This window comes from Ochlerotatus camptorhynchus, unplaced genomic scaffold (assembly GCF_037179485.1).
Source record: "Ochlerotatus camptorhynchus isolate MF236.1 unplaced genomic scaffold, CSIRO-AGI_Acam_v1.1 ptg000109l, whole genome shotgun sequence".
In the NCBI taxonomy this organism is placed as follows: domain Eukaryota; kingdom Metazoa; phylum Arthropoda; class Insecta; order Diptera; family Culicidae; genus Ochlerotatus; species Ochlerotatus camptorhynchus.
In genome coordinates, this window is record NW_027040599.1 from 280958 (window position 1) to 307333 (window position 26376).

At 43.1% G+C, this 26376-nt stretch overlaps 1 protein-coding gene across 2 annotated transcripts; it reads left to right on the forward strand.

Moving 5' to 3' along the window:
- Nucleotides 1-428: 428 nt before the first annotated feature.
- Uggt (UDP-glucose-glycoprotein glucosyltransferase) lies at nucleotides 429-24594 on the forward strand. 2 transcript variants are annotated; one of them, XR_010517521.1, is made up of 9 exons: nucleotides 429-648; nucleotides 721-951; nucleotides 1012-2453; nucleotides 2512-3150; nucleotides 3209-3942; nucleotides 22638-22758; nucleotides 22830-24210; nucleotides 24274-24417; nucleotides 24487-24594. XR_010517521.1 is itself a non-coding variant. In XM_065219717.1 (8 exons), exons 2-8 carry the CDS (start codon nucleotides 729-731, stop codon nucleotides 24315-24317), a joined length of 4584 nt encoding a protein of 1527 aa, XP_065075789.1. In that variant the 5' UTR covers nucleotides 429-648; nucleotides 721-728; the 3' UTR covers nucleotides 24318-24480. The 2 variants fall into 2 exon arrangements, 1 of the variants encoding a protein (XP_065075789.1); XM_065219717.1 differs by lacking the exon at nucleotides 24487-24594 and having other exon boundaries at nucleotides 24274-24480.
- Nucleotides 24595-26376: the final 1782 nt, after the last annotated feature.

Consider the following 26376-nt stretch of genomic DNA (forward strand, 5'->3'; position numbering starts at 1 on the left):
GCTCTTTTCTGCTACTAATACCAACAAATACCCTCTTTTGTTATACCTGTATATACTAATTCAATGTCAACATTTCAAAGGGGCGTAATTGCTTTTGTAAACAATGACTTTAGCCGTCAATTTCTTGCGAATGATATCTTACCTCTCCAAAATTACAATGCTAGCTGGTAGAGGAAACATTCCTCTACCTGGTGGTGTTATTATTTTTCATGAGTGAGCTGTTATTTGCGAGAAATCTATGGCTAAAGCCATTGTTTACAAATGCAATTACGCCCCTTTGAAATGTTGGCACTGAATTGTACTTATAACGTGTTTTTCGGTAACCATATATAAAGTTTCCTTGTATGTTGTATGCGCTGTGTCCCGTTCTGATTGGTGGATGATGTGTCAAAACAATAATTCGCTTCCTCGGGTGTTCTCGTCGCCGGACTAGCTCGTCGTTCGACCAGCTCAGCGTTTTGTGGGATATTTTTTATGAAAGAACAGCTTTTTCATTGAATTAAGAGCAATCGAACTCATAAAACAGTTGGTTAATACAAGATTAAATTAAAAAAATATCACCAACTGTTTCTGTTAAAAGAAAATGCATTCTATGCTTTGCTGGAACTCGGTTGTTTGAGGTTACGGTGCAAGCGCAAGGATAACAGTGTAAGTTACCTAATTTAATAATCACTGCTGCGTTTTTACACAAGTAACTGGAAATATTCGTCATTTTTTCAGCATCCAAGATGAAAACGGTGCACAGTTTAGTATTACTAGGAGTGATAACTCTCATCGGAAATGCTACCGGTGAATCCAAGAGCCATCCCATCACTACGCAGCTGTCTGCAAAATGGGGCATAACGCCAGTAGAACTGGAGATAGCGGAATTCATTGAGGAGGAAAATGTCAATTTGTTTTGGGATTATATCGATCTGATAAACAAAATACCAAATGGGTTGCACAGCATAGGTGACAATGTAAACAAATAGTGTGTTTGATATGTTTATTAAATTTTGCTTTCCAACACAGGTACCGAGCAGGACCGATATAAGAAGTCAATCGAGATTGCCGAAGCTTTGCTTGGAATCGGTCAAACGAACCTTCTGAAACTGGCATTATCGCTTCATAGTTTCTCTGCAAAAGTTCAAGCCCATCTTCAGATTTCCAACGAGGTACTAAAACAAGGCGATTGTGAGACATCTGCTTTCGTGAACATAGGAGGTAAGATAGCGTGCGACGAAAGTGACCTAAGAAGTATCCTGAAAGCGATTGACACGGACCAAACGAAAGTGGAAACCTACAGTCTGGATCACGTGTACCCAGCGTCGGAGAATAACTCTTTAACAGCTATCTTATATGCACAAATTGGAACTGACGCGTTTCAAAATATCCACGTCATTCTTAAGGAAGAAGCCGAGAAGGGAGCGATTAAGTATGTTTTCCGTCATTTCATCAAAAATGTGTCGAGTAAGAAAATGCGCTTGTCGGGCTATGGAGTCGAATTGCATCTAAAATCAACTGAGTACAAAAGTCAAGACGATTCGCCCCAGCAGCAAGATCAAGAAGCGAACCTTAACGACGATTCAGCGGAACCAGAAGTTGAAGGTTTCGATTTCGTCAAGCTCAAGGAGCGATTGCCACATCTTTCTCATTCGCTAGATCGGTTCCGCAATTCATTGCTGGAGAAGCATGAAGAGATTGCCCCACTCAAAGCGTGGGAGTTTCAGGAATTGGGTCTGCAGGCAGCTCAGAGAATTGCTCAAATTCAGGGAGAAGAAGCGCTGCAGATACTGCAGTTTACCGCTCAGAATTTCCCAACGCAAGCCAAATCCCTACTCGCTCAAGCAGTTTCGGAAGATTTCAAAAAAGAAATGCGGCATAACATTGAAGTTCTGGGACGCAATCTGAATCTTCAGCCGCCAGATTCTGCTTTATTTTTGAATGGGTTGTTTTTCGATGCTGACACAATCGATACGATTACCCTGTTGGACACTCTCAGAACAGAAATGCACGTATTGGAAGGGCTTAATAAGATCAATCTCCGTGGCAAGACGGCTGCTCCGCTGTTGGCGCTGGATCTCTCGTCTACATCCAAAGAATTTGCCATCGATATTCGTGATTCTGCCATCACGTGGATCAACGATTTGGAAAACGACGCCCAATATAGACGGTGGCCAGGCAGTGTCATGGACCTGCTACGTCCTACTTTCCCCGGAATGCTACGGAACATTCGTAAGAATCTGTTCAATCTGGTGCTTGTTATAGATCCCATTTCCTTTGACGAGAGCGGTCGAGGTATCGTGAAGCTTGCGGAAAGTTTCGTTGTTCATTCGGCTCCGGTTCGAGTAGGGTTGGTGTTTGACACTAGAGCAAGCTCGGATAAGGAAGTCGACCACCGTGCCATCGTATGTGCTTTTAACTATGCGCACCAGAAGAAAGGATCCACCGACGCTCTCGGTTTTCTAACGGATGTGAGTAATTTATCATAAAATCAAATTTTGAATTCAAATATATTTGTTTTTTTTATAGCTTTTTGCTGCAACAACGAAGCGTGACATTACACATGATGATGTTCGAAAGCAGTTGAAGAAATCGTTCTCTAAGCTGAAATCGGACGAAGTTGATGAAATTCTCGGTGAAGATTCCGACTTTGACTACGGTCGACAGCTGTCACAGGAATTCGTCGGAAGGTTAGGATTGAAAACTACACCCCAGGCACTGATGAATGGCGTCCTGCTGTCGCAAAGCACGCTTAACACAGACGACTTCGAAGAAACCATTCTAACGGAAATTATGCAACAAACACCCACCATCCAAAAGGCCGTCTACAAGGGTGACCTGAACGACGGGGAACCGGCTATCGACTATCTGATGAAACAACCGCACGTTATGCCGCGATTGAATCAGCGGATTCTTTCTGTCGAAGATCCAGTTTTTCTGGACGTATCCGGCAATCCTCATCCGGACCTCGAGGACGTATCCGCTCTGGCACAATTGTCAAACTCCGATTTAACGGCTACACTGATCAAGAATCTGAAGTACCTGGGAGGAAAGTCCAGTTACGAGAAGTATATGGGCCAGCGATTACATTTACACAGCGTTTGGGTTGTGGCAGATTTGCAACAAACCAACGGTCGTCAGCTCTTGCAGAATGCGTTACGTTTTATGGTAAGTATTACCATTCTGCACATAAATTTTGAAATTGTCTAAAGAACAAGCTTTTCAGAAATCAACCAGCGGAACACGAGTGGCCTTCATTCCCAATGTAGACGGTACAGCTGCCGTTCGATCTGAACTGAGGAAAGATTTGAATGCTCTCGTGTGGGCTACCATCAACACACTTCAACCCGATGAGGCAACGGAGGTGGTCATAAATCTCCTGAAGCAAGCTGAGGAGGGGAACGACTTCGAAGTTCCCGACCCAGTGTTCGGATTCATTCCAGCAACGCAACTTCATTTAAAAATGCTCCGCGTTTACTGTCAACGTGTGCTGAAAATGAAAGCATCTCTCAGTGCTCTGGTGGCCAACGGGCGCATTCTGGGAACATTCGATCAGGACGAAGTTTTCGATTCGGAAGATTTCGGCTTGCTGGAAAAGTTCATCAATCTGCAATACACCGATAAGATTCGACAGGCTCTCAAGGAGGCTTCTGTCGATGAAGACGACGTTGAAATCACCAGTGATACCGTTTTCAAATTGGTAGCAATTTTAGTGCCTCGACAGCAGTCGAAATCGCGTTTCAATATACCGGCAGAAATCCAGGAAAATCACACCGTGGTCCGACTTCCTCCCAAGTCAAAGGATCTACCCTTCTTCGAGGTCGTTGCAGTGCTAGATCCAGCCTCGAGAGGTGCGCAAAAGCTCTCGTCTTTGCTTATCTTGTTGCGCAATGTGATCAACTGCAATATGCGATTGATTCTTTGTGCCGTAGACAGACACAGTGATATGCCGGTAAAAACGTAAGTAGTTAACTATTTGTTATATTCTTCATGATGTGTAAACACTAAGATTGGCTGGTCATATTCTGGTATCCCTCGATTAACCGGATGCGTAAATAGATCGTTCAAAAAATTAATCCATGCATGTTCGACTCTCAGTGCGGTCGAGGATCATTTATCTAAATCCTTGGACTTTCTACACATTATACAACAACATTTATTAGTTGCTACATGTTGAATCTAGCAACTGCTGTTAACTCGATTGTTTACACAATCCAGTTTATTGAGTAACATCTAGCAGTCATCTGTGAATCATTTGGAAAGAAGAACTCTGTTGAAAATTTCATCTGCTGATCCAGTTACTCCCAACAAAATCTCCACTCCAGGCGTTGTTTGGCGTTGGGTCTTATGCCTTGTTAGAGTACCAAGCCTGCAAACTGCGTGTCGATGCTGTTAAATAGCACGACTGTCCCGTTACCGAAAAGCGAGCTTGCTCACATCATCGACACGCAGTTAGCAGGTTTTATGAGAGTTAATAATTAGGTCTACTTTTGCAAGTGCCTAGAAAATCAACTCTGATTTGCCAAGAACAGTTTCCATGGACCAGGATCCTTAAATTTGTTCTCAGTCTCAGCATGTTAAAAAAAATTGAATTTATGTGTATGGGATCTTGAAAAATTTACAATGGAACACAGTTTCAAGTCTCTCTTAGCTCAGTCGGTAAAAGCGCAGCTATAAAGCAATACCATGCTGGCGGTGGCGGCTGGGTTCGATTCCCGGTCCGGTCTAGGGATTTTTCGGGTTGGAAATTTCTCGACTTGCCTGGACATAGACTATAATTGAACTTGCCACAAAATTATACTAATGCAAAAATGGTACAGGCATCGAAAGCACTCAATTATTAATAACTGTGGAAGTACATCTGTGGAACACTAAGTTGAGAGCACGCAATAAGCTAATATGCGATAAGCAATAAGCTTGAAATGCGTAGTAGAAGAAGAAGACAGTTCTACACCAAATGACGAATCGATTAAACTCGACCTTCGCCGATTTGCATGAAACTTTACATAATTGTTATGGGACATTTTTGCTAAAATTTGGCCATTCTGGATCCCGTATTTTTTTTTTTCAAAATTATGTCTTTGACATGTTTTATTATATTGTAGCACGAATACGTCACATCTGATCGACATGACGTCTAATATAAAGTTGTAGAGAACAATAAAGTGTTTATTTTTTCGTTGGTTTGTTTTCCGTCGATCTTGTTTTCCGTACTAAGTACCAATGCTACCCACACCTGGACCCTACCTATCGACCCATCAACTCATAGACCGGGGACCAACGGCTTTACTTCCCTTACGTGATCAGGGACGGCATTGCGCATCTCTAAACGAAAAACTTTTTCATACAAGCGTTCCTACAAAATGCCTTCGTTTCGAGATGCGCAATGTGCCCCCAGAGATTTTATGCCTCAGAAAATCCCGGCGGCGCCGACTGTGATTGAGAGGCAATCACGCTTACCACTACACCATCGGCGCCGCTTAAAATTTAATAAAGTTTTTCTCGGAAAAATAAACCCGTTATTTTTTTTGTAATGCTGAGGTAATATTTTAAAAATGTGTTAAATACTCAAATATTTCTAAATTTCCTTATATAATTTGTGTTTTTTTTATCATGAAAAATGCAAACTTTTGGCCTTTAGGGATTTTCCTTATTAGATAGTTGTATAGAGTTTTTCTCCTTTACTTTACTTAAATCTTTGGTTATTATTAGTTAGGATGAGTACTGAAGAGGGCCTTTAGTGGGAATGACACTGATGAAGACTACACATTGTGTATAGATACCAAAATGAATTAAGTGGAATTAAATGGAAGATAACTTTTTTTGCTGTTTTGTTCAAGCATTCCGCTAACAACCCAATTTCATTACTTCATGACGAAAAGTTGTTGTTCTACAATTGTTGTCTATTTTAAAATGTCCATAGTTTTTTTTAAATTCCAAAAGTTTGCTTTTATTGAAAGAAGCCATCCTAAAAAAAAAGATCCAAAATTGCCGAATTCGTGCAAAAATGTGAATGATTGCCCATATCTAATAATTTTGTTTCATGCAAATCGGAGAAGCCTGAGCCGAAAATATTTTTTTTTTTTGCTATTTGGTCTGGAACTGCTCAATATCTTCATTTACTAAATTATTTCTTATGAGCATTTTAAATGCCTTCAGAGTTACTTTCAGGAACATATTACCAAGTCTGATTTTCACCACAGGCTCGAAGCAGCACAGTGATTTCACCTCTACCAATATGACGGTTTATTATCAGACGTTGGTAAATAAATGTCCATATTTACAGAGGTATCACATCATTATGCTGCTCCAAAGTAATCGAGGTCATCATCAATGAGGCAATCTTCAGCTCTTGTAAAAACTACATTTCCACGGATCAGTATGGATTCTACCCAAAACGGTCAGTCACGACGAATTTGACCGAATTCTCAATGCAGATTTTGCAGCTCATCAAATCTGGGTCGGTATTAAAAGTTACTCCGAGTTGGAGCTTACCGCCATCAGACAAACAGATGAATCATGAGTGCATATGCCATCTTGAAAGTACCCATTAATTAGTCAAATTTATCCCATTTTGAAGTTAAGTGGCTTAACTCATTAATGGCAATACCGTGTGTTTTCTGATCGAAAAAAAAACCAGGAATCAAAAACAACCGGGAAAAACGAAAATTTTATTGGAACCTTACAATATTTTGTCGTACCCATATTAATCAAATTATGTTAATAAATATTCTGAGTCCGATATCTTGAATATTTCTCTTAAAAACTTTTTGAAGTCCGGAATTGTTACTTTCCATGAAAGATATCAAAAATTAAGTCTGAGATCTAAACAAAATTTGCAATGTCCAAGAGTCTGGTGTTTTGAATATTAGTGATAGTTTCAGAACCTTTGAAAGTTTTCATGTCACAAATTTTAGAGAATTTCTTGGATATTTAATGCACGTCCACAGAGAATTTTTCACACTTTTCTAAAATGTCAGGTCCATCCATAGTCATAAAGGAACATGCCTGTGCCGGAATATGTGACCGGTGATATATTCGGTATAGCAAAATACGCTACGAGGGGAGAGGTTATTTGTCTGTGCAAGGAATCTTTTAAAAAAAATCTTTGAGTTTTCTAAATTGTTTCTCAGAAACTCATATCTTTGCTTAGGATCATTCCAAAAAAAATTCAGAATTACTTTTACTTTCAGGATTTCTCTCAATAATTAGTGATGAACCACCTTCATATTATAAAAAAAAAACGCGAATTTATCCACCTATGGTGTGATCAGACCCTTCTTACTTATTCAAGTTTATTTATTTTATTGCCATTATCAGTGACCATGCCCCCCACCCCCGTGTCATCCAGTGACGCTACGCCACTGCCTGGGGGTACCCGGAATATATCCGGGTGTAGTCTATTTGGTGAGGCTACCAATCACCTTATCATCGTATTTTAATGTGATTTAATGGGTTTTAATTCAATTCATATTCAAGCAACTTCCCCGGGGTACCCGGAACATGTCCAAGTGTGTCCAATGTGGTCTGGAACACTTAACACGACTTGCATTGATCTTATTTTTGAATTCTGTAGTAATTTGATGTGTCGCATGATGGTTTTGATACGTTTTCCGTTAAATCCAGCGTGAAGGTCCATATTCACCGGATCTTATTCCGGCCATATCTCCATAACCGGTTCACCGATTTCAAAACCGTTCAATAGCGTTCAATGGGACCCCAAGACCTATCATGTGGCGCCGAGTTTGTCCAAATCGGTTGAGCGGTTGCTGAGAAACGTGAGCGCATTCATTTCGTTACACACACACACAGAGACATGTTCCGATCTCGTCGAGCTGAGTCGAATGGTATATGACACTCGGCCCTCCGGGCCTCGGATCGATAGTCGGTTTTTCAAGTGATATCTATACCCTTCTTTGTAAGAAGGGTAAAAATCTTGCAATAATCTTATTGTTTGGGGGAAAGTTTTTGGCGTGGTTCGGACTAGCGATTTCTCGATGGTTGAAAAACTAAAATTGAACGCATCTGCTCGGTACAAGATTTATTTTACTAATAATTCAACTGACAAGGTTTTTCATTTAACAGGTAACGCAAATACAACATTGTATGTGTATACACTGAAATAAGTGGACTGTATTCTTCTTACTGAGCAATCATACACCCCCCGTTGGATCGTTAGAGTCAACATCCGGAAACAGACAGATCTTAGTCACTGCCCGTTTAAACTCGCTACTTGCCGTCCTGACGGTGACCACTCTCACCACCCTGTCTTCACCTGGATGTGTAGCAGTGATGCGGCCCAATTTCCCCTGCTGTGGTGGAACGTTCTCCTCTCGCAGTAGCACCAAAGCACCTATTTTGATGTCCAGAACATCGCCTTTCCATTTCTGCCGTGTCTGCAGCGTGTGTAGGTAGTCAGCAGACCATCGCTTCCAAAAATGTTCTCTCATGTACTGCACATGTTGCCACCTTGACAGCCTGCCAATCTTCAATTGGTCGTACGACGGTTCGGGAATTGCTTGACCTGTGCGTCCAATCAGGAAATGCGAAGGGGTCAAAGCCTGGAAATCGTTGGGATCGTCTGATAAGGGGCACATAGGACGAGAATTCATAATCACTTCCGCTTCGGCCAGGAACGTCGTCATTTCTTCGAATGTTAACCTCGTTTCTCCCACAACGCGTTTGAGTAGGTACTTCATTGCCTTTACTCCGACCTACCAAACTCCGCCGAAGTGAGTAGTAGTTCTCGTAGTTCAGCAAGTTCATTGGAAGCCCCGATAAATGTTGTGGCATTGTCCGAATGAATGTTTGAAGGAAAGCCACGTCGACTGGTGAATCTTTGCAATGCTGCCAAGAAAGTCTCTGAGCGCAGATCTGTGCATAGCTCCAAATGTACTGCCTTCACTGCCATACACACAAATACAGCAACGTATGCTTTCAGAAACTTCGGTTTTTTACCACTTTCCCTGATTATGAATGGTCCAGCAAAATCTACACCAGTCGAAGCAAACATTGGTGCAGGTGTGACTCGGTAACTTGGCAACTCGCCCATAAACTGATTCAACTGTGGTGGTTTGTGCTTGAAGCACCTGAAACATCGACCGGTAATCCGTTTGACGGTTGTCTTCACTTTAATCGGCCAATACTGCTGACGAATTATCGAAATCAATGCGTTCTGTCCTACGTGCAGGTTCTTCTCATGTAGGTGGCGTACTAGCAGCTCGACCACTGGATGCCTTTCTGGAAGCAGTAATTGGTGCTTGCCTTCGTAGGGAATGTTTGAATATTTTAGTCGACCACCGACTCTGATGAAGCCTTCGCCGTCCACGAAAGGCGCCAAGCTGGACAGATTGTTCCGCTTCTTGTCCCCGGACTGCAACTGCTTGAGCTGCTCCTTAAACTCCTCCTGTTGAATGACCTTGAAGATGGTTTGAGTCGCCCTAGACAATTCGCTGGCTGATAACGGATTGCTCACAGGATTTCTCTTCTTCGTGTGGGTTATTTCAACAAACCGCCACACATACACCCAAGCACGTTGCAGACGGTTGAAGTTGCTAACCCGTTTCCAGTTACTGCATGATTTTTCCACGGTTACAGCAAGAATGGTTTTTGTACTCCGAAGCTCCGGAAGTTCTTCATCTGCCAACACAGGAACTAATTGATCTTCTGCTTCACAACGTTGTCGCTGCTCTGGTGCGGCTCTCCACCAAAGTTCATCCTCGATCAGCTGCTCTGGAAATAATCCTCGCGAAAGCACATCAGAGGGATTATTCTCGGACTTGACATAGCCCCATGCGTAGTTCTGCGTTAGTTCTATTATGGTGGCTACTCGGTTGCACACGAACTCGTTCAAGACCGCTGGGGACTTCTTCAGCCAACTCAAACAAATCATCGAGTCGGAGTACAACTTGACGCTGTCGAACTTCACCTTCAAAGATTTAATCGCCTTCTGAACCAGTTGTGCCAGTACTAGTGCACCGCACAGTTCAAGCCTAGGTATGGTCGTCGGCTTCAGTGGGGCTACTCGGGATTTACTGCACACTAGTTGAATGTTTATTGTACCATCGCTGAGCTCGCTCCGAGCGTACAGGACAGCACCATATGCCCGTTTGGATGCATCGCAGTAACCAAGTAGCTCGATCTTCGTAGCATCGCCTGGAATGACGCATCTCTTCTTCTTGATATTCCGTACTGCAACCAGTTGTTTACGGAACATTAACCACATCTGCATCTGCTCGTCGGGCAACTCATCGTCCCAACCCAGCTTCAAACGCCATAGCTCTTGTATTATCAGTTTTGCGGTGGTCACCACCGGTCCTAGGAAACCCAGTGGGTCGAAAAGCTTGCTAATTTCCGGTAGAACCATCTTTTTCGTGATTCTGCCTCCATTCAGCTCCAGGTGTCGTACGTTGAAAGCGAAGTAGTCGTAATTAGGATTCCATATTAGCCCCAAAGTCTTGATAGTGTCGTTGATATCAGACATCTCGAAGTCTACCTGCTTTTCCTGCAACTCGGCTGGGATGGACTGAAGAACTTCAGCGCTATTGGAGCAAAATTTATGCACACCGAAGCCACCTCGGCTCAGCATGGCCTTTAACTGTTTGTAGATTTCCACGACGGCTGCAGCTGTTTTGCCTCCAGTGAGAAAATCATCTATGTAGCTATCCTCCTTGACAACGCCAGCTGCTACTGAAAAGTTTTCTGCTTCGTCCATAGCTAGCTGTGTCATCGCCCTTGTGGCAAGGTAAGGGGCACTCGAACAGCCGTATGTGACCGTTGTTAATTCAAAGGTAGCCATTTCGTTCGCGTCGTTGAACCACACAATTCTCTGATACTTTCGATCGTCCGGGTGTACTAGTACCTGCCGGTACATCTTAGGTACATCCGCTGTTACCACTACCTGATGCGTACAGAAACGTAGCATGATAGTGACCAAGTCGCTTTGCACTGTTGGTCCTACCGGCTGAGTGTCGTTGAGAGATATGCCTGTCGTTGACGCCGCCGAGGCATCAAAAACCACTCGAACTTTTGTAGTCGAGCTGGTGGCCTTGTAGACTGCGTGGTGCGGTAAGAAGTAGCCTTCCTCCGGGTTGTGGCTTACCTCTTGCATATGGCCCAGAGTCGCATATTCTGTCATGAATTGCGTGTAGGCTTCTCGCTTGGATGGGTTTTTGGTAAGACTGACCATCAGCCTTCCAAGTCGGTGCTTCGCATTCTCATAAGAGTCGCCCAGTTGACCCTTGAGATTATTGAATGGCAATCTAACAACGTACCGCCCCTCATTGTTTCGGCTGTGCGATTCATCGAAATGTTGTTCTACAGCACGCTCTGCTGCGGTCATCTTGCTGGTGTGATACCCTGCCTCCAGTTCCCAGAATCTGGAGAGAGTACGGTTGACATCTTCATACGTGGTTGCTAGCTGACAGACTCGTCTTTGGACAGCCGATTGCTTGGTCTCCGCAGAACCGCTGACGACCCACCCGAACACAGTTTCAGCCAGTGTCGGGAAGTCACTTCCTATCTTCACACGTCCCTTCATAAGAATGTCGTAGAATATTTCAGCGCCGATAATCACATCGACGACATCCGGAACATCAAACGCTGGGTCTGCTAGCTCGATGCCAGCAGGTGGCCAGTTTTTGATTTCTACCTTACCTGTCGGTAGCTCGGTGATTGATGGCGTCACTATAAAATCAAGAACAGCAGAAAACTCGCCATCTCGAGACGACACCTTCGTATGGACAACCTTGTTGGCCGTTGTCTTCATCCCGTTCAGTCCGCAGATCGTAATCGGCGGATTCATTACTAACAACTGCATGTTGAGTTTCTTCGCCAACCTCTCCGTGATGATGTTGGACTCAGAGCAGCAGTCCAGCAACGCTCTACATGTCGTAGTTGCATTACCGGAACCGAACACCACGATCTTCGCTGTTGACAGAAATATTTGCTTCGATATTGGTTGCGTTTGTGTGCAGCAGCTGACTGTGCGCTGCTCAGGTGCCGCTGGTGGTTCTTCTTTCTTTTCAGCTTCCACTGAATTCTTCGGTTGGTTGATCTCAGCTTGCTTCCTGGAATCTTCTGAGCGCTCATTGTGGAGGAAGCTGTGGCGATGCTTAGCACAGATTTTACAATGCTGGTCCGATGTGCAATCCACTGTACGATGTCCTGGGCGCAGACAGTTAAAACATAGACCTGCCTTCTTGACCTTGTCGAAGCGCTCGGCACTAGGTAGCTTTTTGAAATCGGTGCACTTATATATAAAGTGGGGATTGGAACAGCACGGGCACGACTCCTTGTTTGTTTGAACGAACATTTTCGTTTGTTTGGGCTTTATCGCTGCCTGCTGCTGTCCGAATTTTGCTGCTACCTGCGGGTGATTGATGTGGGTGTAGTTCGTCAACTTCTGAAGGACACGGCTTCTTTAAGGAAATCAATCAGATCCTCGAATGATGGGAGTTCGCCACGATTCAATGACGACTCCCACAACTTTCTACTTTCTCTGTCCATCCGCTTGCTGATCAGGTTGATAAGAATCATCTCCGACAGACCTTCCACCGGGAGCTCCCGGGTTTTCAAAGCATCTACATGCTTTGTGCATGTCTCCACCAACTTTCGCATCTCATCGCCGTTTTCTCTGGTCAACTTAGGCAGATCTAGCAACGCATCGATGTGAGTATCGATGATCAATCGCTCATCCTCATATGCATCTTCCAACAATCGCCATGCCGACTCATAGTCGTTGTTATTAATTACCTCTTGATCAATTTTGTCTGCTGCGTTGCCAATCAGTGAGTTTTTTAGGTGGTACAATTTGATCGCTGGCGACTCATTTGGATACCGACCCATCACGGTTTGGAACATACATTTAAATGAGTGCCAGTTTTCCAACTTTCCATCAAATGTAGGCAATGGCACTTGTAAGTGAGGGACGTTGTGTATCACCTGTGTTCTCGGAAGGGATTCCGACGCATTGGCGTTTTGTGCCAAAGCTCGACTTGAATCATCGCGCTTCAAGTCAGCTATCTTTGTCTGCACTTTCACATATAAGTCGGCATGGAGTGTTTCGAAATCAAGGTAAATGGTTTTCCATTCACCTTTTCTATCCCAGGCGACGAGACCGACTGCTTCGTTGTAAACGGAATCGAATTCCTCGTAGGACTTCTGGATTGTTTGCTGCTGGAGAGTCAGGTAGTGTATGTTGTTCGCTTCATCCTTGTTTATCGCCTTTTTAATGCGATGCATTTTCTCCATGATGAGATCCAGACGTTCGCTCAGGTTTTCCAATGTTTGCTCCATTTTCTGACGCACTTTCTTCACCCGGTCTAATTCTTTCTGTTGGGTAACACTGAACTCCAGCGGCGACTTCGAGCACTGAGCAGTTTCTTCATCCGTATCAGTGGATTCCTCCTGAACTCTTGATCCCGTCAAAGCCGCCAACAGGTTTTTTCTCGATACACTTCTAGTTACTCTGGGAGTATCACTAATTTTCTTATATGATTTTCTTTTATGTTCACCCATTAATCTTCTTTTGCATTTTGTTCACAAAAAGTTTCACTTTTTTCTCTTCTCACTTTTGTTTTCGCAAGCCTTGTGCTTTCGTCGCTCTTCGCTGCCGCAATGGCTGATTACGACGCTTTTTCACATAACCACTTTCTTGTACTAAAAGCTTCGCGCTTCTTCTTTTTTCAGTCGTTCGAAAGCTTCGCGCTTTCGCTCTTCTTTGCAACCGTCCTGAATGGGTGCGGAACTTTGCACTTAACCACACTTTTAATCTGGAAGCTTCGCGCTTCGCTTGCTTTTGCCAGCACGCCCTGTACGTGCCGCAATCCAACTTAAACTTCGGCAAACTGTGCCGCTGCTCATCCGGTGGCGGAACGCCAGACCAGATAATCCACTTAAAGACCGTTTGACGATCTTTCGCACTTGTGGTAGCTCAAACCACTTTTCCACGTAATCACGCAACACGTTCTTGCATGCACGCCGTCGCCAATAATGGCGCCATCAAAGATTTTGATGTAAATCCAATTTCTTCTTGCACTCGCGATCAAAAAAGATTCCGCGAACCATCCAGGAATCGCAAAAACTGTCCAAATCCGGATCCCAATAGGACCAAAATGTTTGGGGGAAAGTTTTTGGCGTGGTTCGGACTAGCGATTTCTCGATGGTTGAAAAGAACTAAAATTGAACGCATCTGCTCGGTACAGGATTTATTTTACTAATAATTCAACTGACAAGGTTTTTCATTTAACAGGTAACGCAAATACAACATTGTATGTGTATACACTGAAATAAGTGGACTGTATTCTTCTTACTGAGCAATCACTTATGATTCTATCCAGTATTCCTAGAACATTTCTTTATGACTGAACGGAAGAAAAATGACAATGTCAGATTAAAAGAGAAAAAGTAAATGTGGATGTTGGACAATTAAACGCACCGTGTGGGTAGTGAGGCTGGGAGCCGATAAAACGAACGTTACAATTTGTGATGCACCGTGTGCATATATTGTAACTCAAGGTCAAAGTAAACTAGTAGACGTGCCCGTGGTACATCACTGGTTGAACGATTCCGGAGAAGTGTAGACATGAGTGACTGTGAAACACCACGAGAAGTGTTGCAACAATTAACAATAAGAAACATTTTGGTTGCGCTAACAGGTTCAGGTAGTGAACAAGAGAATACAATTCCACCTATCGCGGAACAGAAGCTTTCTAAGGAAGTGCTCGAGAAGAAGAAAGCAATGGAATCCAACTTGGAGGTGCTGATGGATCGGCGTGAACTGATCATAGATAAATTCATCAGGATGAAGGAATCGTTGCAAGGAGAAGTCAACAGTCATTTGCTCAATCTTCATCTTGATACACTGCGGCGGTGTGCGAACGAATTCGATAAAATACATGCCGAAATTTCCGTACTGCTGCCGAGAAATCAACGAGCTGCTGAACGCAAAGAGTATGCGGTCTTCGAAAAAATTCACAACGAACTTTACGTTGATCGATCAGGACGTCGTGAACAACAACGACTAAGAAATGGCTTGGAAGATTCTGGAGGACGCATACGAGGATAAACGGCTGATACTGGATACTCACGTTGACGCTATCCTGGATTGCGCAAAGGTCAACAAGGAAAACCGTGGGCAATCGATTTCTCAGCTGGTTGAAACGTGTACGAAGCACGTCGATTCTTTGAAAGGTGATGGCTATCCTGTCGAAGGCTTGGGGGAATTGATTGTGTCTAACGTTCTCTATAAGAAGCTCGACAACGATACGCAGCTGCAGGATAGATTTGTTGAATTTCTTCGTGAACGAGGACGCGTTCTACAGCGTACGAATCGCTCACAGCAACAACAGGCAATGGTACAGACCAAACAACGTCCAATGAGTAACCAGAAGGTTCAAGTACAGACATCGAAGTCGTTCATCCAGACGGCAAGAGAAGCGTGTCCGTGCTGTGATGCAGAGCACGTTATTTATAAGTGCTCGAAGTTCCAGAGTATTTTGTTCCCGGAACGCAATCATTTGCTGCGAAGGCAGGTTTGTGCTACAATTGCCTGAAGCAAAAACATCGTGTAATCGACTGTCCGTTCGACCAATGGTGCAAGGTCCAAGGTTGCGGTCGGAAGCATCATAGTCTGTTGCATCCTAGAGATACAGCAGAGAAAACGAGTGAAGAAGATAAGTCCCCGTCACCAGGCATGAAGACGCAAGAGTAAACGCAGGATCAGCAAGCCGTAGAATGCTCAAGTGCAACGACATTGTGTGCACAGATTGGCACAACAAAGCGATAGGTACTGTTGTCAACGGCAGAGATTTTCGTGGTAGGAACAGGAGGTTCCACCGTTAAGTGTCGTGCGCTGTTAGATTCATGATCCGACAGTCACATACTCACAGAGAGGTTGGCAAGTAAGCTGATGTTAAAGATGAATCGCATCGATCTCCTATCACTGATCTCAACGACATTCAGACTCGAGTAAAGTACATAGTTTTGACGAAAATTCTGTCACGAATCAGTTCGTTCACGACGAGTGAATTAGATTTCTTGGTCGTACCAAGGGTAACATCGAACGTACCCGTCGTGGTGATCGATACTAAATGCTGGAAACTACCGTATGGCGTGCAGTTAGCGGATCCGTTGTTCTACGCTCCAGGAGATATTGATATGATGATTGGCAACGAAATATTTTTAGACTTGGTGAAGAAGGGACGCTTGAAGATAGAGAACAGTGCTGTAACCTTAGCTGAAACTGAATTTGGCTGGGTCGTCGGAGGTTCAGTGCAAACTAGGAGAGGTGCACCACGTGCACGTTTGTGTCAATTCAGTAAACAATAAGAGATCTTGAATGAAACTATGGTGAAGTTTTGGGAAATCGAGGACGTTCGTCTGTGTAGTGCGACTTCCGTTCAACGAGTTAAAGGATCAACTTGGTGATTCATTTGTTATGGTGAAGAAGCGTTATGATCGACTGATGATTTCCTTGTTAAGGAATCCTGGTCGTAGATGAAGGCGGATACTTCATTCCGCATCACGCTGTGTATAAGACCTCTAGGTCCACAACGAAAACCAGGGTAGTTTTCGACGCATCGGCAAAAACAACCTCGTTGAATGATGCTGTAATGGTTGGGCCTACTGTACAAAGTGATCTGGTGGAGATAATTCTGCGCTTCTGTGGCCATCAAGTGGTACTGACAGTCGATGTTCCAAAAATGTACCGTCAAGTCGGTATGCATCCAGATGATTGCAAGTACCATAAGATTGTGTGGTGTGATGAAAACGGCGAATGGTGTGGCAAGTTCACCGTATCATGCGACAAAAGCATTGATTCAACTGGTTGCAGACAAAGGTATACTGTTTCCACTGGCCGCGCAAATTATCGAAAAGGACAGTTATGTGGACGATGTTCTAATCGGTGAACAATTGGTCGAAACGGTGATCGATACATACGAAGAACTATCAGAATTATTGGCTCGAGGAGGGTTCGGCGTTCACAAATTCTGTTCGAATAGTGCAGAGGTCCCAGCTGCAATTCCAGAGGATCTGCAAGAAAAGCAAGTCCGTTTCGAAGAATCTGGGATTAATAATACAATCAAGACACTTGGATTGATCTGGAATCCTTCGGAAGATTATTTCACTTTTCACGTCGAGCCGTTGATTGATGGGAAGATTTCTTCTACGAAGCGTGAGGTGTTGTCGGATATCGGTCGGCTTTTCGATCCATTGGGATTCCTGGAACCAGTCATCACCTGATTTATGGCGTCTTGGACTAGACTGGGATGAGCAGCTTCCCGACGAATTGTTGCATCAATGGAAGCATTTTCGAGAAGAGTTACCGGCAATCAATCAAAAACAAAAGCAACGTTGTGTAGTTCTCAGTAATGCGACATGGATTGAATTACATGGATTTTCTGATGCCTCCATGCGGCCATATGGAGCTGTGGTTTACATCCGAAGCATAACAGCAGAAGGCACAATCTGGTTAATCTGGTCGCTAGCAAATCAAGGGTGGCCCCACTGAAACCGGTGACCATTCCCCGTTTAGAGTTGTGTGGTGCTAAATTGTTAGCTGAGCATAGCAGGGAGTCAGTTCATGGGTGACATTCCAGAGTCCCGTGTAAATCAAGCGCCAGTATTTTAAAAGTTGGAATTGATTATGCTGGCCCGTTTCTACTGAAGCTAGGAGGAAGAAGTTCAAAGGTTTACAAAGCATATGTGGTTGTTTTTGTATGCATGGTAGTAAAGGCAATTCACTTTGAAGTGGTCTCCAATCTCACGACGGACAGCTTCATTGCTGCATTGCACCGATTTGTGAGCAAGCTTGGTTTGCCAAGTGATATTCATTCAGACAACGGAACTGCATTGGTGGGTGCCAATCATGAGCTTGCTGCACTCAGGGACTTGTTCAATGATCAACAACATCAGCGAAAAGTGGAAGAGTTTTGTGCAGTGAAGGGCATTTGCTGGCATTTAATTCCTCCAAGAAGTCGGTGGCATTTGGGAAGCTGGAGTAAAATCCATGAAGCGCGTCGTCGGCGAAACCAAGCTCACTTTTGAGGAGTTGACCACATTCTTGGCGCAAACTAAAGCGGTCTTAAATTCTCGACCATTATTTCCAATGTCAGATGATCCTAACGATTGGTCGGTTCTGACTCCTTTCCATTTCTTGATTGGGCGATCGGGATTGGCACTACCAGAACCTTCCTACAATGAAGAAAAGATTGGACGATTGAGCAGGTGGCAACACATTCAATTCATGCAACAACATTTCTGGTCACTATGGTCCAGAGAATATTTGCATCACTTGCAAGGTCGGCAAAAGTGGAATAGCAGCGTGAAGAAAATCGATGCTGGAGCGTTGGTTCTGCTTCTTGACGAAAATCTGCCTCCTCAGCAATAGAGACGTGGGCGGATAATCGCATTACATCCTGGCAACGACGACGTGGTCCGTGTAGTGACGATCAAGACTACGGCTGGCGAGTACAAGAGAGCAATAACCAAGATTTCCTTTCTTCCATCTGTAGAGCTAGAGATCTCAACGCGCGAGAATGAACGGAAGAAAAATGACAATGTCAGAATAAAAGAGAAAAAAAAACTGGTTGCAGTGCGGCGCAGGACACTATAGACAACAGCTTTTTTATGGACTCGTGAAAGGACAAAGCGCAAACGTGAATGAACCTGCTACGTTTGGGCAGGTAGCAGAGATTAGGAGAAAATAGGGAGAGTACAGTCCATTCATAGGAGTGAATGAGTTCAGTTCGCTCTGTAAAAAAGGTGTCAATAAAACTAAGAATTGTTCAAGGCAAAATCGTGTGTTGTGATTTAGTGACTAATTTCCCTGCACCAAGCTATCGAACTAAACAATGACAATCTCGGAATTCTGTGTAGAACACTTTAGAAATTCTCGCGTCACTTTTCAAATAGACCAATGTAACATATCCACCATTTTGAGAAAATCGATGTTGAAGTTCGACAGATTATTATTTAAACTGTTTAGAAACAATACATTTTGCAATACTATTTTTAATGGAGTCAGTGAATAATAACGTTGAAAATTCAGTAGAAACGATAAAATCACAATTTAACTTTGAATTTCATGTTACAACATAGAAAAAACCACATAGGACGTTTTGACAAGTCGCATTGTACACCGGACATGTTACATTGGACGATTTTTCTCACTGACATAATGGATGAGTGTTACATTGGACGTTTTGATCTACATGATACTAGATTCCCTTTCACAGATTTCATAGTAGAATACCTAACTTTAGATTTGCCCCGCCTTTAGAAAACGAGCACCAATCATGTTAGGCAGTCCGAATGACCGAAGTAACAATCATGTACCCATTATTTCAAACTTTACATTGGACAATTTTTGAGCTAAGATTTTCTTAAATAAATGAAAGTAAATTTGGATGGGTGTTTTTGTATCACATGCAATGATAGAAGAGCAATAGTTTGTATCGCTTAACTCGATTTGTTTACATTTGTTACATTGGTCTATTTTTGAAAAGTGACGTGAGAATTCCTTCCTGAAAACCCTTGAAATCCACTTTTAATTAATCTTTGCATTCTTAGGGAGCATCCATTAAGTACGTCACGATTTACAAATATGTGACAAGCAATGCATTAGGTATAGGAAAAACGTGACGAAAGGGGGGGGGGAGGGGTTGATTGTCCCTAAATTTAGCGTGACGTAATTAATGTATGCTCCCTTAATAAAACTCAAGAGAATTTGATTAATTTATCTCCTTAAGTCGATGAAGAGAATCGATCAAAGTCACTTACACCCCTTTCCTTCTAACCCCCTCAATTATAAATGAAAAGTCTTAGAATTAAGTGTTGGTACCTATGTCTGAGATTTGATTGTTGATTAAATATGGATCATCTCATTAAAATCTAGTTACAAAATTATATCTAACCCTTAGAATTATCTAACATTAGTTTGAGATCCTTAAAATCCTTATGAGATCCGAACAATATGTTATTTTTTCATTACAAAAAGCTTAAACAAACGATCATTGCTTGTTCAAAATCAGTATGCTTATAAAGCGTTGTTATGAAATTAATACAATAAAATGTAATATTCACCATTACAATAATAGTTAGCTTCGCCATAATAGGTCGTATTCAGTGTTCACTCGGCTGTCGACAAAAGCAGACCACTCTTGATGTGTGCTACGCGATCGGCTGTTTTCTCGGCAGCAACCATTGTGTGGTCCTCCTCATTGTTCTTCATATTTGTATTTATTTGTATTTAAATCTTCGATATATAAAAACATCGTACAGACAAAAATAACTTATCTACTAATTCTAAGCTTAAACACAGTTTTAGTCATACCAAAATCAAACATATTGGAAACCTCGTTGAAACGATTACAGCAGACATCCAGAGGGTTGTTCATTCCATAGTCAGTACGGTGATTCGATCGGCGGAAGAACTCCGGTTGCCGCGTCACCCGAAACGGTGTGTTAAAGCGGAGTTTCTCAAGTATGTCTGCACAGTCGATATGGTCTGTCAGGACATCAAAGATGAGCATGCGTTGAAGGAATACTCGTCTGCTTGATAGTGTTGGTAGATCAATCAACATGCAACGGCTTTCATATGATGGCAGGTTCGTTCTATCTCTCCAGTGAACAAAGTTCTTTTGAATTCGTTCAATCCGATTGATGTGAACTGCATGGTACGGGGCCCAGACTTGCACCCCATATTCTAAAACACTGCGTACAAGTGAGCAATACAGCGTCTTTAGACTGTACACATCTTCAAAGAGTTTCGTGTTACGCTTCAAAAATCCCAGCAGAGAATACGCTTTGGCTGTTACTGAAGCGATGTGTTCGACAAACCTTAGTTTGCTGTCAACGAGAATCCCCAAATCCTTAACGGTGCTCGTACGTTTCAAGCAACAAGTTTCCATTCTGTACTCGAAAGCAATCGGTGTACGTGAACGACTGAATGTAACCACGCAACATTTCTTGATATTGGCTTCCATTCCATTCAAACTGCACCATTCCAGAAGTCCGTCGATATCCGTTTGAAGCGCACAGCAGTCTACCAGCGACGTGATTACTCGGTAAAACTTGAGGTCGTCAGCATACAAGGATTTTGGAGATTTTATCTTCATGCAGAGGTCGTTAATGAACAAAACAAACAGCAAAGGTCCCAAGATACTGCCTTGAGGCACTCCGGAATGAACCTGGAATGGAACAGAGTAGGACTCACCGACTTTCACCGAAGAACTGCGCCCTGTGAGATAAGACAGAATCCATTGTGTCAGCCACTCAGGAAGTCCTATCCTTTTGAACTTTTCAACTGCAAGGATGTGTGGCACCTTATCAAAAGCTTTGGCAAAGTCCACGTATACAGCGTCGACTTGCTGTCGTTTTTCCATCCTATTCACAAGAGTCGATACATAGCTTAGCAGGTTCGTTGTGGTCGAGCGCTTTTTCATGAAACCGTGTTGTTCAGTAGAGATAATACATTTGGTAGACTGGTACAGCACATCATGCACCAAGCTTTCGAAGATCTTCGGCAGACAGCTGAGAATGGAGATCCCACGATAATTCTCTACATCGTTGAGCGAACCAGATTTATGAATTGGTGTGATTGAAGCAGATTTCCAATTCGTAGGAAAGCACTTCTCGTTAAGTGAACGGTTGAACAAAATGCTTGCAGGTAACGCTAGAGAATTCGCACAATGTTTAACGACAAATGGAGGCAATTGGTCAGGCCCAGCGCCTTTTGAACCGTCGATTGATTGCAACTTGAGCAGTACATCGTTTGGTGAAAAATTCATCCGTGGCACGTTTACATCATACTGCGGAATACTGTCCAGGTACGTTACAGACAAAGGTGGTGAGTTATTACTTGACACACTTTGAAAGTAAGACGAGAACATATTCGCTGATTCCTGCTGCGTAGTGGTAGTCATTCCTTGGTAGCGCATGTTCTGAGGAATCCCTTTCGTCGATTTTCGGTCGTTAACGTAATTCCAGAATGATTTCGGGTCCGCTTTCATCAGCAGTTCTTTCGGTCGATGCGTCGTCGACTTTGGAAAGCAACCGTTTCGTGATGAGTGTGTGAGTGCTGACCACGTTTTGCGTCCATTGCTACAATGGACGCGCTCTGACCCTCGTTGGCGTACAACAATTTGCCATACAATGAAACTACTGGAAGCGGCTCCAGTTCTGATGGAGGAGGCTTTTTGGATAGCGGAAGATAAAGTGTTTATTGTGTTGTACCTTTTGACTATATTTTTAAGATGTATTGTATAGTATACCATGAATCCTCGGCTCTGTAAAGTTAATTCGGTTGAGCCTCACCAAATAAATTAATAAACAAAAAAAAAAAATAATAGGTCGTATTGGATGAAGTGAAAATGAATCCAACAAGAAACTAAAATAACAAATAGCTTTGACGCCTTTTGATTGACTGGCAGTTCCAGAGTTTCTATCTGTAGTTTAACAAAACAAAAAAGCAAACATACCCCCCCATAGGCCCACTCCAGTAAAATTGTCTAGCTACGTCAATATAGATTTAGCTGCCATTTTGCCGCAACGTATCACCAACGGATCCAATTTATGTTGTAGCCTTGTAAATTCCATAACAAAATCGTATTTTTAGAGACGTCATCATCTTCTGTATTTTTTGCATATTCCAGATTTTACCGATTTGTCGTCGAACCGGAACTACAATTCACATCAGATGGAAAGCTCGCTCCGGGTCCGTACGCCAAGTTCGTTGGATTGCCTGCCAATCCCTTGCTGACTCAAAGTCTCAACGTAAATCTTATTACCAATTACACCCATGATCATAGGAATTATCATATCTAACGACTATTTTACGCTTTCAGGTGCCCGAGAACTGGCTCGTAGAAGTGGTGAGATCCGTATACGACCTGGACAACATAAAGCTTTCGGAAATCAACGGACCGGTGCACAGTGATTACGAGCTGGAATATCTGCTACTGGAGGGCCATTGCTTCGACACTACAACGGGATCTCCCCCACGAGGATTACAAATCACTCTCGGCACCGAGGAGCATCCTATTGTTGTCGATACCATTGTGATGGCCAATTTGGGTTATTTCCAACTGAAAGCAAACCCAGGAGCTTGGATCTTGAAATTGCGTCACGGGAAGAGTGCCGATATCTACGACATCACCAGCGCCGAAGGACCCAGCACAGTGCACTCCAGTGACGACACAAGAGTTATCATGAGTTCGTTGAAGTCACACGTATTGAAGCTAAGGGTGACCAAGAAACCGGGCAAAGCTAGTGCTGATTTGCTAGGTGATGATAAGGACTCCGGTGGTGGCATATGGGATTCTATTAGTTCCATCGTAGGATCCGGTGATGCTCAAGATAAAGAAGTGCTAAACATTTTTTCTGTTGCGTCCGGTCATTTGTACGAGCGTCTGCTACGAATTATGATGCTGTCACTTTTGAAGCACACCAAAACTCCCGTCAAATTTTGGTTCTTGAAGAACTATCTATCGCCACAATTCATAGACTTCTTGCCGTACATGGCCAAAGAGTACAATTTCCAGTACGAACTAGTACAGTACAAATGGCCACGGTGGTTGCATCAGCAAACGGAGAAACAACGGATAATTTGGGGATATAAAATTCTTTTCCTGGACGTACTTTTCCCACTGGATGTGAAAAAATTTATTTTCGTGGATGCCGATCAAATCGTTCGTGCTGATATGAAGGAGCTCAATGATTTCGATCTCGGCGGAGCACCGTATGGTTATACTCCGTTCTGTGACTCCCGTCAGGAAATGGAAGGATTCCGATTTTGGAAACAAGGATATTGGAGGAACCACTTGCAAGGCCGAAAGTACCACATTTCGGCGCTGTACGTGGTCGATTTGAAGCGTTTCCGTAAGATTGCCGCCGGGGATCGTATCCGCGGACAGTATCAAGCACTGAGTCAGGATCCAAACAGTTTGTCGAATCTGGATCAAGATTTGCCAAATAATATGATACACCAGGTTGCAATTAAATCTCTGCCCCAGGAATGGTTATGGTGCGAAACCTGGTGCAGTAGCGATACACTGCAACACGCAAAGACCATTGATCTTTGCAATAATCCTCTGACAAAGGAGGCTAAACTGACCGCGGCCCAAAGACTCGTGCCCGAATGGAAAGACTACGACACGGAGATAAAACGACTTCAAGCTAAGGTGGACGAACTTGAACACGAGGCTGGTCAGATTTCACATTCCCAAGGTAAGTTGTCGGTAAGGCCGGTCGAAATTTGCAATTAACATTTTTAATCTTACACATTTTCAGGAGATGCTTCCTCCAACCAAGAAGCGCAACACACTGAGCTGTAATAGAATTTCAACGTAAAATAAATCAGCATTTTGAAATTAAAATTAAATCTAAGCCAATGGTCAGCTCCATGAGAACTGTGTTTGCTGTGATTATTTAATGGTAGCGTATGTCGCAATTTACTTTAAAAGCTTTATCCTGTGGTATAAGAAGTATATTCACACATTTTAGGTTGTTTTTGCGTTGTTTCACCTTTAGAACCACGATGCCACTGGTTCACACACCAGAAGACAGAAATTCTACTGATTTGAAAGGTTAATAAAATTGTACAACCATCTCTTTTACCGTAAACCATGATTTTTCATCACACACATACTCCCCTTATCTTGTTCGGTAGTTCCCCTTTTTCTCCGAACTAAGAAAACCAATGAGCTCCTGTCTCTTTAAGAGAAATATATTTTTTTAATTTGTTCCAAATTCAAAATAAATTGCTTCAGTGCATGATATATAGGGTAGGAACTACTTCGGCCTAATCGCCCATTTTGGGATATCGAGCAGAAAACTTCAAATAAATCCATGATTTCAGAGTTAACAAGTCAATTATGCGTTTGGTACGATACTTTAGTTAATAAGCTACCGAATGAAGTCAATGAGAACGCGTGATATGAAGGTTTGCAGCCATAATTTCCAAAAACAAAAGAAGCGCTCCGACCGAATCAATTTTTATCTTCATACGATATAGGCCGAAGTGAATTCATTGGCGTTTCAATGCGTTAGGCCGAGTTTGGCGTCACGAAGCAGTGTTAGACTTTTGAAAATATGTCAACGGTTGGTTTCTCTTTATCAAATCTTACACTGAACCTATGACAAACGTAAATTTTACCTGAAAATGTAGGTGACTTCTTAAAACCAAGAATATAAAGGGTGATACGGTCAAAATTTGGTCAATATCAACTTGACGTATTTCTTTCAATTTTGCATTTAAAAAACCTGAACACCCCTCATTTTGAAGGTGTGTGTGTGTAGAATGTTGCTCCTATTTTGATTTTGGAATTCACTCTTCAGTTGTCAAAATGCCGTCCAAGCAAGAAGAGCAGCGTATCAAAATTTTTCTCGCGCATCGCGAAAATCCGAGCTACTCGCACGCAAAGTTGGCAAAATCGCTAAAAGTTGCCAAATCAACCGTTACAAATGTAATTAAAGTGTTTGGGGAACGTTTGTCGACAGCCAGGAAGTCTGGATCGGGGGGAAATCGAAAACCGGAAGCCGCTGAGACGACAAAGAGAGTTGCCGGTAGTTTCAAGCGAAACCCTAACCTCTCTCTCCGAGATGCCGCAAATAAGCTGGGTGTATCGTCTACAACCGTGCATCGAGCCAAAAAACGAGCCGGAATATCGACTTACAAGAAGGTAGTGACTCCAAATCGCGATGATAAACAAAATACGACGGCCAAAGCGCGATCCCGGAGGCTGTACACGACGATGCTGACGAAGTTTGACTGCGTGGTAATGGACGACGAAACCTACGTCAAAGCCGACTACAAGCAGCTTCCGGGACAGGAGTTTTATACGGCAAAAGGAAGGGGAAAGGTAGCAGATGTTTTCAAGCACATGAAACTGTCAAAGTTCGCAAAGAAATATCTGGTTTGGCAAGCCATCTGTACCTGTGGCTTGAAAAGCAGCATTTTCATAGCTTCCGGGACTGTCAACCAAGAAATTTACGTGAAAGAGTGTTTGAATAAACGTCTGCTGCCTTTCCTGAAGAAACACGGTTGTTCCGTGCTGTTTTGGCCGGATTTGGCATCTTGCCATTACGGTAAAAAGGCCATAGAGTGGTACGCCGCCAACAACGTGCAGGTGGTTCCCAAGGACAAGAACCCTCCCAACACGCCAGAGCTCCGCCCAATTGAGAAATACTGGGCTATTGTCAAGCGGAACCTAAAGAAGACCAAAAAAACTGCTAAGGGCGAACAGCAGTTCAAGGCAAACTGGCTTTCTGCGGCGAAGAAGGTGGACAAGGTGGCTGTACAAAATCTGATGGCAGGGGTCAAGCGTAAGGCCCGGCAATTCGGATTTGGAAAAGCGGAAGCCTAACTGAATATTTTTCCTGAATTTTATACTA

Excerpts from the sequence above, each read along its gene's own strand:
- Uggt (XM_065219717.1), top strand. The coding sequence starts at position 729 with ATGAAAACGGTGCACAGTTTAGTATTACTAGGAGTGATAACTCTCATC. Across the intron at positions 3,943-22,637 it reads AGTGATATGCCGGTAAAAAC|ATTTTACCGATTTGTCGTCG; the intron begins GTAAGTAGTTAA and ends TGCATATTCCAG. Across the intron at positions 22,759-22,829 it reads TGCTGACTCAAAGTCTCAAC|GTGCCCGAGAACTGGCTCGT; the intron begins GTAAATCTTATT and ends TTACGCTTTCAG.